Source organism: Choloepus didactylus, chromosome 16, assembly GCF_015220235.1.
Source record: "Choloepus didactylus isolate mChoDid1 chromosome 16, mChoDid1.pri, whole genome shotgun sequence".
Lineage (NCBI taxonomy): Eukaryota > Metazoa > Chordata > Mammalia > Pilosa > Megalonychidae > Choloepus > Choloepus didactylus.
In genome coordinates this window covers 27,771,623-27,784,798 of record NC_051322.1, presented here as the reverse complement: position 1 = coordinate 27,784,798, position 13,176 = coordinate 27,771,623, and the positions used below count along the sequence as shown (strand labels likewise).

The 13,176-nt window shown below is 36.8% G+C and overlaps 1 protein-coding gene across 4 annotated transcripts in view; it reads left to right on the top strand.

The window, feature by feature from the left end:
- DCC (DCC netrin 1 receptor) overlaps positions 1 to 13,176 on the top strand; it is a 1,223,099-nt gene that overhangs the window by 384,438 nt on the left and 825,485 nt on the right. For all 4 annotated transcript variants that reach the window (XM_037805818.1, XM_037805817.1, XM_037805816.1 and 1 more), the window contains exon 2: positions 8,229 to 8,549. In XM_037805818.1, the coding sequence (XP_037661746.1) occupies positions 8,229 to 8,549 (321 nt within the window). The remainder of the gene's footprint in view (positions 1 to 8,228; positions 8,550 to 13,176) is intronic.

Sequence of the window (13,176 nt, the reverse complement as noted above, 5' to 3'; positions counted from 1 at the left end):
AAAATCTTAATGTAAGCCTGATTCAGCACACACACACACACATACACACACACACACACACACACACACACAGCCCCCCACAAAGAATTAAGGTGGTAAGTAATCCTTAACCCACCTCCAGACCCCCAGTGCAGAAGACAGTGGATCTGACTGTGTGTAAGTGATTTTGATCATTATCAGTTCTTTTTATGTCTACATTATTCATTTCCCTAGCTATGCAATAGGCAGGGTATATTTTTCATGCTGTTTTTAAATGAAGAGAAAAAACTTTAGAAAGAAGCAAGAGAGAACATTTCATCTATTTGATTACATTAAAAGACAGTAACAGGTTTGGCTAATAGGATTTAAAATTTACACTTCTTATGGTTTTAAAAATTGTAGCTCTAATATATATAAGATAAATGAAAATGTTATGTAACAAGGAGTGACCCCTTTTTTGTTGTTGTTCTAGGGATAGTTATTAAGTCCCTGGCTTTTCTGATCTTGAGGTAATACGAGGTTAAAAGAGCTAAAGGCATTAGGAGAGAATCCCATTAGTGGGACAGAACAAGAGAGAAAGCATGTGGATTTTTCTGGGGTCATGGGTTATGGAAAAAATAAAATAGTAAAAGAAATCTCAAAGAGGGCGACAGTACATAAGAAGCCATCAAGATATGAAGTTAATAAAGTCTCTCCAGTTAGTGAATTAGGTTGGTGGAAGAGAACCTTTGAGATGGAAACCTGTGCATTATAGCCAATAAACTTGAGACGTTTTCTGCTCTTGATTTTCCTTTTCATATGACAATTGTGTATAAATTTGCCTGAGTGTTTTATGATAGCACTTGGGACCTTCAATGGAATTACAACTTCTGTCATTCGAGGGGACTTGCTGTTTATTATTTTGATAAACTTTAGGCTTTTACTATTCCTAAATGGTGATGCTGAAGATCATTGCTTTAATTTTGCAGAATTTTTTTTTTTTAATTAGAGAAAATGTGAGAAGAATTTGTTAAAATCAAACAAGATAAATTCGTGAAAAGCAGTTGGTGGAAACATATCAAGGAATGACATAAAAGTGGCTCATCAGTCTCAGGAATCCACAGGGCACCATCAGTACTTAGCTTTTCAGAACTCGGTGTTATACAGATGTCATTTTTAAGCCAATGGCTGACTCTACTATGCCACATGCAGCAGAGTGAGCTAGACTTGCTGGACTTTCTTACAATAAGAAAACAAAAGAAACAGCTTTTTCCCTTTAATTTCTTCATGTAAGACAAAGAAAAGACTTAAGACCTGTTTTCCCCTTCTCTGGGGCTTTTGGCAAATGATGATGTGAGGATTGCATGTGTTTTATATATGACCAGCAACAAGAATACACTTTCCACAGAGTTCCTCAACCACTCTCTGTATTGCAGTTGACAGTTTTGCATACATAAAAGTCCATCCAACCCCTAGTTTGAGAAAAACTGATAAAAAAAAAACACAAAGGAAGAGAGTGCTAGCTCACATTTGACCAAAAAGAGAAGGGGGCTAGGTTGAAACCTGGGGCAGTTTTAGCAGCACATCAAAGTTCCTCTTTTAAGTGTTAATTTTGCATGAGGCCTGGAGAATGATAACCTAGATGTCAGCCTGTGTTACCTTTTGAGCCAGGAAAAAAAAAAAACAACAATTTGCTCCTTATCACATAGCTAAATCAGGCTGTGGTTTAAAGATTAAGCTCTTGAAGAAGCAAACGAATGAGAAAGTTACCCCCCAACCCCCACCCAAACTTGGCCTTCACCATTTTTCTTTACCATTGGATTTAGCCAGACGACACTCCAGCAGCTGCCTGGGGCACAAAATTCTTACCCTATAAAAACCTCAGATCTCAGAAAAGCTTTCTCTGCTTTGTGGAAAGATACTTTGTGCTCAGAATGTCTGATGTGGAGCCTCTTTGTGGCTCACTGAGAGATTTCTGCTGGGGCAATGGCTTCTGTAACTCTGCATCTTCTATGTGTTTTTCTGAATTTTGCTCCCTTTCTTGCAAAGGGGAGAGAAAAAGAATCACTGCGTCAAGAACAAATCGGGTTCAGCAACCTTTCTGCATGAGTATTCGGTGGTGTTGCACTCGGCCAGCCAATGTCCTGACACTAAAATCACTTTTCTTGATGAAATCATGGTAGCCTTCCATGAGTTCACTCCTCTTTAGATATGTAAGAACCAAGCAGGGAGTATGAATTCGAAGGCCATTTGCTTACTTCTGCCATGGTCTCAAGGAAGTCATTTCATGTGGGTAGGGTGCCAGACAGAATACAGGATGTATAGTCAAATTTGAGTTTCAAGTAAACAATAAGTAATGTTTTAGTACAAGTATGTCCCATGCAATATTTATTTATTTGTAAGTATTTGAGTCATACTTCTACTAAAACATTATTTGATGTTTATCTGAAATTAAAATATAACTGATGTCCCTAATTATTATTTGCTAAATCTGGCAACTCTAATGGGGAAGAGACTTGTTCTGCCCCTTTCAATTTTTAATTTAAAAGTAGTGCAAAGATAGGGTCTTTACATTTTAATGATTTTTAATAGATTCCCATAGTAAAATGTGCCTGTTTTCCTTCCTGGTAAGACTTTCTTGGCATTTTCAAATTCAGGATTAAATCCCACAGAACTTAATTCATTTCTGATTTCCTTGTGTTAATAATTAAAAAAAAAAACTTACCTTGACATTGGGTAGCTTCAACTTGGCAAGGGCTGGAATGAACACAGTCGTTTAAAAATATGACCAGGCTTTATGATAATTATTTTTACTATGTCCCTTTTCAAGGTAGAAATAAAGCACCAATATTTCACAAGAACCCCAGTGGTGATTGATACAGGTCCTTTGGTGAGTAGGTACTTTCTCTCTCTGGGCTAGATGAAGTTAAAGTCCTGCATTGGCATGAAGTACATAAGGTGACCCTCGGGCTACAGCAGGGTGAATACTGCTGTGGTTTTGCATACCTGAAGACTAAACTGAACTAAGGGGCAGGTCAGCCAGGCAGGTGCCAAGGGCTCCAATATTTGAAAAAGCTAAAATTTACTGTGGAAATAAAATGTAATAAAACAAAATGCAGTGTGATAAAGAATACAGGGTTTACCAGAAATTTTTTTGACATCTTCTTGTGTGAAGGGCCAAGAATATTCCAAGGAATATTCTGAATGTCCAATTGATCATGGAATTTTTATTTTACTTGATGGAGTAAGGCTCTTTGGGGCCCAACCAGAGTGCTGGGTTTAAGAGAGGGAAGACTAGGTGTTTTCAACAATAGCCCTCTTTCTTGGCCTTTTCCCCACTTTCTTCAGTTTTTCAAAAATAAATGTATGCCAGGTATTAGTAAAATATGTTTTGAAAGAGATGCTCAGTCATTTGCCTTTTTAGATCATCCCTGTAACTTGGTCTTTCCCTACTTAGAAAAATAATCCACCCAAATTACAAGAATTCCCCAAACGTGGCAAATTATAACTATACAGTCAGAGGAACACAGTAACTCCATACTCAATCTAGTCCAGGCCACCAGATGTTTTGGAGCAGCTGTTCTCAAGCTTTAGTGTAAGAAAGAATCCCCTGGAGGATTTCTTAAAGCCCCTGTCATTGGGCTTCATCCCCAGGGTGGCTGATTGGGTAGGGTGTGGGGCAGGGCCTGAGATCGGGCATTTTTAACAAGTTTTCAGGTGGTGCTGTGGTTGCTAGTCTTGGGATCATACTTTGAGAACCAGTGTTTTAGAATTCACATTCAGATATCCTAAACCCAATGAAGTTCGCAAATAATGAGCCACACTCCATCGCAGAGCCTCGAAAGTATAAAATTTTGCTAGGGCTGAAGTTCAGAGTTACAATTGCACCTGTAATTGATGCTTGATTAATTGAACCTAGATTCTATTTCATCATCCGTAGTTATCTGAATTTTCTTCAGTGAAGATCTCTTTGTTTTTCCATAAAGAAATCTATGTAGCAGCATATATTTCTAAGAAAAGATGATGGTGGCAGGGTTTTCTGGGTAGATTATGAGGATTTGGGGATCCGATTAGAACCTCCAAGCATCCCAAAGGGAAAGTTTTTGCAATTTGAAAGAGATAAAATTATGCCTAGCAAGTTCTATGAGGATTTGTATGGATTTGTATAGCATTTATAAACTCAAAATCTTTTCAGGAGCTTCTTTTTACTTCCATGGTACTTTTCATAAATTTCATTTTTACCTTTTATTGCCTTAACCAGAAGCTTTTACATTTTGGGCTTGGTAAGGGATTTCTGACTCCATGGGGAATTATTTTTCACATTTAACAATGTTTGATATTGTAGATAAAATATCATACCTTAAAAAACCCATTATAAGTTAGTCTGCCTCTGTGACTGAATGGTCTTTGAAATTGACAAGAATAAGACAAGGAGAACAAGCACAAAAGGGATTGAAGCTTATGGAAACATCTACTATGTGTTTGACCATTTTGGTGAGTTTCTAAAAAACATTAAGGATCTTTTCTCTCTCAGATACTCCTTTAATATAGACTTGGAAAATCTTTGGCAGTATTATCTCTGATGTTTGTTTATGTCTAAAAGACCTAAAACAAATAAATGTTAATATTTTTCCTTTGGGTAACCCCTAAAATTTAGGTCCTTCCTCATTTCCTCACTAGAAAAACAGAAGTTTTACTAGGTTGCTTTCAGCTTACAAGCTAACATCTTTCAGAAGAAAAATGAAAAGGATTAGTGTCTTCTGATGATCTGATACTTTATTACTTTTTCTCAAGCTGACACACATAAGGAAAGATGTCCTTTAGTTAAGGCATATGTGACTCTGCCTAAGCCCCAAGCACTGTATGACTTCCCCACACTTACATTTAGAGGGAGAGGGGGCTGGGGACTCACTCATTCTTATTGTGCACGCTGGTGTCTGACTCAGTTGTACAAATTTCTTAGTGGACTGGATTTTGGTACATGAAGGTATATTTCTCCAAGATATAATTGTGTTAAGTAATTTTACAGCAGAGCCAAAAGATTTGCTTCATTTATCAAGCATGGCTGAGACCTGTAACTATTTGAGGTTTCAACAGAATGGCCACTAGCATCTTAAAAATAAAACCAAAACAAACAAACAAAATCTTTTCCATTTGGCTTTCTCCTGGATGAAATTCCCACCATTGTCTTTATAATGTAAAATCCTCTGCAAAATTGTCAGGTACCTTGTTTCCTTTTGACCCTCCTGTGTAGTCCTTTGTGTTCTGATGACCACTTTCACCCATTTCCCAGGAGATCTGTGCCCTCAAGGAACCCTCTGAGTGCCCAACTTCCTGTCCCCAACTTTTGAGCACCAGGCTCCAAAGTTATTTCTACCTCTGCTTTGTCTTCTTCAGCTTTATCATCTCTCTAACTTAACTTTCTATCTTTTGTTCCTCTTATATTAAATCACTGTTGTTGATTTCAGATTGATTCTTAGATTTAAAAAAAAAAAAACAATTTTATAAATTATTTCATACTGAGATGTGACTGACTCATGGGCGAATCCCTCCTAGGGTAATTAGTACTCCTGGAGAGGAGGGTTATTAACCTCAATTGAAATCATGGGATGTATTATGGGATATCGCTTAGGCCTATGTGAAATACCTCACAAGGGAGTACCAGAAAGCATATGCCTGAGATGGGGACCATCAGAGTCATGTCTATTACTTCACAACAGACTCGATTTGCTTGGCTCCTTCTATACAAACTAAGTAATGATTCAAGTTACTCAGATTAAGGGGTACCTTTTCCCTAGAATCATTTTAAAAATACAGTCGTTATAAGGAGCACAAAAAGCTCAAATTGCCAGCTAACTGCAAAGTAATTGTATTAAAGAAAAGTTAATCTTTATTCAACTTTCCTAAATTATGCATTCACAGCTCTGGAAACTGTCATAACCTCCCTGTGTCAGATTAAGTGGATTATTTACTTGTGATAATGGGCACAGTATGTTCATTAACATGCTGTCATAAACAGATACGTTAAATATATTATGTGTTCGTGATAAAAATAAGGTGTTCAACATGAGGTTATTATTTAAAATATAGGCCCCAGGAAGAACAGAAAAGCAATAAATGCTTTTTAATATAGTTGCCTGGTCTTGAATTCCAAATTTATTTCTATCTTATTAATGCTATTTGTATGGAAATTGTGGATATTACTCTAGTGAAGGATCTCGGCATCCAAGGTCATTTGTACTTCTTTGTGCTTTCTCATTCTTGGTGTATCTTAAATGAGGTGTTCCCTAGCTCATGTTTCTTTTCTGGTAAAAGAGGAGATCATAAAGACTTGGGGGAGGCATTTATAGCAAAATCAGTTTTTCATCTCAGTATGTTTGGAGCATGATTCATTTGATGGATGCCTTCAACCTATCTCATATTGAACATTTCCAAACTGGATCATTTAGTTCAACTCCTTTATTCTACAGATGAGGTAATTGAGGTTCTGGGGACTTAAGAGACTTGTTTGAGTCACAAATCTTAAGGCAATAAATCCAAGATCAAGAGCTAGATATCTAGACTCCCAATCCAAAGTGCTTTGCACTAAAATAATGTTATAAATATTATTTTAGATTGGTTAGTCAAAAGAGATCTTTGGAGAGGAAGCACTTATTTGACAGGTTGGTATTATTTGGGACTTTGACCAATATCATTTATAGTGGACTTAAATGCTCACTGTTAATTTTGCAATTGACATTAACTTGAACAAAGTTCTTTATGCTTTCTTTGGGTGAGTGGCTTAGTCAGATGAAATGAGTATATGAAAATGAATGATGCAGTTCACTGGGCAAAATTCAACAGAAGGAGCAACTAGGGACTTGTAAATATAAGGTTTAGAAAAACTGGGTATGCAGGAACATGACGGATTGAGAAACAGTGAGAGGCTGTTCAGCTTTATCTTCACTGGAAAATGGGCTATACAAAGCTAGGAATAGTTCTCTTTATTGGAACTGGTATGGGTCAAACCCTTACGAGAGTATTGATCATATATAATTAGATGCCTGCCTTTTAAATGATAGAAAACTCCTGGAAAGTTTCTACAAAATTCAACTAAAATTGTCCCTGTTACAAAAAATTGGGAAGGCTAACAAAGTTAGAATTTGTTTTCCTGAGAAAAATGAAATCTAAAACAGAATTTAAAGGCTATTTTTTATTTTTAAAGAAATGAAATATGGTTTCAAGAGAATAAAGGGCTTTTACAGGGAAATATCCATCTCCTCTGCATTTTCACACAAGATGATTCAGGAGAAAATAAGATTAAACAGCAGCAAGATAATTCAGATTCTACGAATGATTAAACTTTGAAAGCAAGATTCCAAGGAATATTGTAGAATATCTAGCCTCACATACGGTTAGAAATGGAATTGGAAGTCATTTGACTTAAATGATTTAGGTATAGTCCTATCTGAGCAAAGGGTGGACCCGGCGACCTCCTGAGACCTCTTCAAGGTCTTTGATTCAATAACCAGGTCTTCTGCCAAATGCTCTGAAAAAAATACATGTTTACTAATTCCATCCCCTCAGGATACTTAAATGATTTTCTGTTCCCTCCCTTGATTTCTTATGTTAACTTATGTTTATGAAAAAAACAAAAACAAACAACAAGCCAACTATAGTATTCACATAGGTTTCCAGGCCCATGAGCAACATTTGAATGGAAATTAAGACACTTGAGCGATTTCTGAATTTAGGTAGTGGCTTTATTGAAATGTTTGTGCAGTTGGGATTTCTTAAAATCCACCTGAGCTTTTTTCCAAGTAACTGTTCAGAGTAGATTTTTTCTTTCATGAAACACTATGTTTAAGTAGATTTAATTTTTTTTGGACTAGATGTTATAGTCAGAACAAAGAGATAGAAATAGTCCCCCAAATCTTAGCTACCATATTGCTAACCTACTTTATAATATCTAATTTTTACTAGTTTTTTTCTGTCTAAATTTTCAACTACCTACTATTCCATGATAATGGACATGCCTAGACTTGTATGAATTCTTCATTTCTCATACTATTTTTGGGAGGGGCAGTTGTTTATTAATTGTGATTATCTCCACTGGACACTTTTTTTCTTTTCTTTAACACAATGTCCCTGATGTTAAGTTTCATCTGTTCTTGGATATTTTTTAAAGGCCCCAGCTTTTTCTGGAAAGTTTGGGAAAGAAAAGGCAGGGAATTTAATCCTAAAACCTATTTGAATAAGTGAACATATTCCCTTACACTTTCTTGTTCCAGGTTTCCAGATTAAGCCGTTCACATCACTGAGCTTCCTGTCAGAACCTTCTGATGCTGTCACCATGCGGGGAGGTAATGTCCTCCTCAACTGCTCTGCAGAGTCCGACCAAGGAGTTCCAGTTATCAAGTGGAAGAAAGATGGCATCCACCTCGCCTTGGGTTTGGATGAAAGGAAGCAGCAGTTTCCAAATGGGTCTCTGTTGATACAAAACATAGTTCACTCCAGGCACCATAAGCCAGATGAGGGACTCTACCAATGCGAAGCATCTTTGGGAGATTCTGGATCAATTATTAGCCGGTCGGCAAAAGTTGCAGTAGCAGGTAAGTGGCTTCTTCATGCTTGTCTTCTCTCTCCTTCTCTAGCTTTTCTTTTTTCTTTTTTTATGGAATATGAAAATAATCTTTGCAAAAAACAATGACTATTTTTAGAAATAGGAAAGATGTAAAGAGATAAATGTCTATACCCTCATGGTCTTGACTTTTCTCCTTGAAATAGTCTTGGAAAACAGCAGAAGGATTTAGATAATCAGCAAAGCATTATGAGATTTTTAAAAACAAAGCCTGGCTCAAGTTGATCCACTGCTTATGTCTAAGGGAAGACTTCATTAATAGATAAATATGAAAGAATTAATTTCCTAATTAATTCCATTTTACAGCTTCACTAATGCTGAACTTCTGCAAAGTTTTTTATTTTATTTTGCCTTTGGAGAATTGAATTTTATATTCATTGTAATGACTTGACTTACAACCTATAGATCTCCAAGTGAGAAATGAAAAAATCCACTAGTACTTATGAATGTTCTGGTGCTTGGTAATGTGTTGACTCAGTAACTGAACAATAAGATGAACATTTTTCCTTTTCCTATGGATACTCTGAAGTGATATAAACCCTGACAAAATAGTATTGAATTTTCTGGACTCCATGGATATTGTGATTTCTGCCCCACTTATTCTGGTTAGAAAACAGCTTATAAGTATTTCTTGCAGTGACCTCTGCAGTGTTATCAGACGCAGAGACATCAGATGTTTACTTGTTTCTATAATGATTTGGCTAAAAGTTGGGTTTTGAATTTTTTTTTTTTTTTTTAAGTTTTGATATGAGGCTTAAAGAAGAAAAATAAACCTGAAACAAAGATTAAGATTTAGCCATTAAATGAATAAACAGATTTGAAGGGCTGCTTTCAAACATAATCTTTGGCTTTCAGTAGGCGGTCATTTGATGTGGATTACCTTTCCCATGGCCGCTTTCATCATACAGCCTGGAAGACTTATGAGAATGCGCGCTCTCATTTTCAGAATATCAGAAACTAGCACAATCAGGCAGAACAGTCACTCCCCCATGCACTCTTCTAGTCTTGGTGCAAGGAAATTGAAATCTGGAAGAAGCAATGTCTTCAGGTGGTGCAGTAAATAGTTAACTCTCACAGATACATAATCACACCGCAAATCCAGCTTCATGCCACTCATTGGGTTCTTTGCTCCATACTCAGTCTCTCTCTCTCTCACCCCCTTCCCCCCTTTCATCAGAGTAGTCAGCCATTCTGGTTTAACCCCGATTGACTTGGTTTTAGTACTTGAAATTCTCCCATCCTAGGAACACGCTCAGCCCCAGGTAGGCTAGAATGGTCTGTCACTGACCAAAGGTATCACTGTGTTTCAGCAATGGCAGACCCCAGCGGGGATAGAGAAAATGCCTTCTGCTCATGAGACAGGTGAGGTAGAATGTGATCATGGAAGCTGAGGCTATAAGCCACCTGGGACCTGTGAGTGATGGGTGTTTGAACTTTGATTGATGAGCATAAAGTATAGAGGAGACTGAAAGTCAATGTTAATTATGATTGATTAAAGGGGCAAGCACTGAGGATTAGGGAAAAGCTGCTTTCTCAGAATGCACTGAATGAAATAGAAAGGGTACAATCTGATTTTCTCTGGTTTGAAATTTTCTGGACTTCCAGATCTCACCAATCAGTTGTCCACAATACCACTGTAGCTCTCCCAAATTGTATTAGTCGGGCTTGCATTTTGATGACGTGTTCTAAAAGGTAGATGCATATGCTCTGTTTTGTCAGAGTGGCCTGATGTTGTAGTTTTGAGATTCCTGATTCTTGACTTACTTTTACTTGTTCTCTGTTTCAATGGAAAAATGAAGAATGATTCTTTCCCTGTGAGATATTAAAATAAAGTGGCTTTGACTTTAGTATTCTGTACAAAGATAGGCTCACGGATTCAGCCACTGAGTTACAATCTAATATTAGATTGTATCATTTCAAAGCAATAAGGCTGTTCACAGCATTTTAAACACTTACCATGCTGTTTGGCAATATAGCATATATCAACGTTATGTCTCTGAGGTTAAGATTGCCAAACCACTGGAATGCACAAGGGGCATATATCTTCCCCATAATAAAGACCACGGACCTGATTTAATCTCTTTTTTAAAGCATTAGCAGTCAATAAACCAGTCACCACTAAAAGGTAACAGTCAGCTTTGTTTGGGTGGAAAAAAATGAAATAAAATAAAAAATAAATAAAACAACCAGCTCTGTCCTCAGATGATACAATGTAGAGCCCCTTTCCATTTTTACTTACTCAAAGTGTTTTATGAGAGAAAGAAAGGTGTCAAATGAAATGTCTTTAATCAGCCTTTTCATACAATGATCTTGCTGTGCACCATTCATCCTATTTTCTAGGAACTTCTCAATTGCTCTTTAAACCCTGAGCTCACACTTGACTGGAGAAAGAAGGAGAGGAGGAAAGATGAACTAAGGGTCCCATCCTGTTGGGGGTTGAGTCATGTCCCTAACAAAAGGCATGTTCCAGGCACAACCCCTGGTCCTGTGGGTGTACACCCATTTGTAGGCAGGGTTTCCTGAACATGTTACTTCCCTTAAGGTGTGGCCCAATTGAATTAGGTCAGTCTTTAATCTGGATTACTGGAGTCCTATATAAGCAGAATGAAATTCAGACATTGAGAGGAAGAAAGCCACGGTAAGAGCAAAACTCCAAAGTCAACAGAACCCAGAGGAGAAAGGAGAAGACATAGCCATGTACAGAAAAGCCAAAGACCAAGGGTCACTGGCGACCAGTCCCAGAATGCCACAGTCTTCGGGGGGAAAGCATTGCCTTACTGACACCTTGATTTTGGACTTCTCCTAGCTTCAAAACGTGGACCAATAAATTCCCGTTGCTTAAGCCTACCCATTGTATGGCATTTGTTTTAGCAGCTGAGAAACAAAAACACTTGTCATCGACCGTCTTGTTAAACGTCTCGATTTGACAGGCTACTGGCTATGGGTGTTTTGGTAATTGTGCATCCTATAAATAAAGAATAAAGTTTCCTCTTCCTCTTGCTGCTGCTGCTACTCCTCATCTTCTTCCTCCTCCTTTTTGAACTAGATAAAATGAAACTTAAATAGATGTGTGCCTATGTAAACATACTCTTGGACTGAGTTAGAATAATTTGCCTTTTGTCTCAATAGTCTACAAAATTAACCGTTAAAATGAGGACTTTGGAATTACAAGACTGTTGAAATATTCATATACCACTTAGAAAAGAAAAGGCATGTGCCATCCTCATTCCTTCCATAACCAAAAGCATTAAGAAGAGCTTGCATCTGGCCAAGCACATCTTTTTTACCCCTGATATTGCCAGCTTTCTAAGCCTCTGGGTTCTCTTCTGTAAAACATCACAATATCTACCTGCCAAGGTTGTGGTAGCTGTTAAATAACATCTACCATGTAGAGCCCTAGTGCAGAGTAGATTCTTACTCAATGAAAGCAGTAGTATAATTAATAATTATTGTTGTTTTTACAATTTTATTACTAGGTGATGAATATTCAAATGTAATGATGCAAAACCTTTTTTGGGGGATGGAAATACAAGGCTGCAAATCCTGAGCCATTGTAAACTTGGTTAAATATCTGCCTTTCCTCAAAAAAAAATGCAAACAACAACAAAAAAAAACCTGTGATAGAGGCACCCAGTTTGATAACCAAAGTATAGGCTAAAGGAAGATAAGTTGTTTTCTACAAACAGAGACTGGAATTCAGATTGTTTAGCTCTGGCCACACATATATTCCTTTATCATTTTGTTTCTCAGTCTAAGGACTAGATTTAAGACACTATGAATAATTTCGCATTCATTCAGTCATGTGTTTTTGATCATTGAAACTCCCTGAAATGTAAACTAAGGGAAAAATCTCAAAAATGTAAACTAAGAGGAGATGATAAAAAAAGAAACTTAATTTTATTTATCCATTTAGTCCCTTCAAACATATCAACTCCTTATGGGAAAACACTATGATTTTCATTTTTCTTCTAAAATAAGAACATCCTGTTATCAGACCTACATACTAAATAATGATATATAATAAATCTCTACTGGAAAATAGAGATATAAGGTTATAAATGGTCTTTCTAGGAGCAAGATTTCAGTTATCTGTTATCTTTGTGAATGGCTTTATAATTCAGGCCAACTTTGAATTTATTTCCTTGAAAATCAAGAAAATAAAAGGCCAAGTAAATTGCATTTACTTGAGTTATTATTTCATTCAGGAGCATATTTTTTTTTCCTTACTACAATAGATGTTTCATGATGCAAATTGTGGCGCTCTGCTTTTAAATAACACATACATTATAATTAAAATTCCCCTGTGCTTAAAAAAAATAATTAGTTACTTGAAGAGTTGTTTCAATGAATTCCTTTCCAGGATGCCTCCCATTTAGATGAGTTATGAAATAATTAGTGAAAGCATATTATGGTGAGAGAAGCTAGAATCTCCTCAGCAGAATGGAGCATTTTGTGAAATAACCTGACCTTTACGCTTTTACTTAAAAGGAAGCAGAAAAAGGAGCTTGTCTTAAGAGAAGGGAGAATAAACCACATTGCCTCAGGGTCACTCAAATGTTATATAAAGGAAACAGCAAGAAAAATGCTCAAATTCCTTC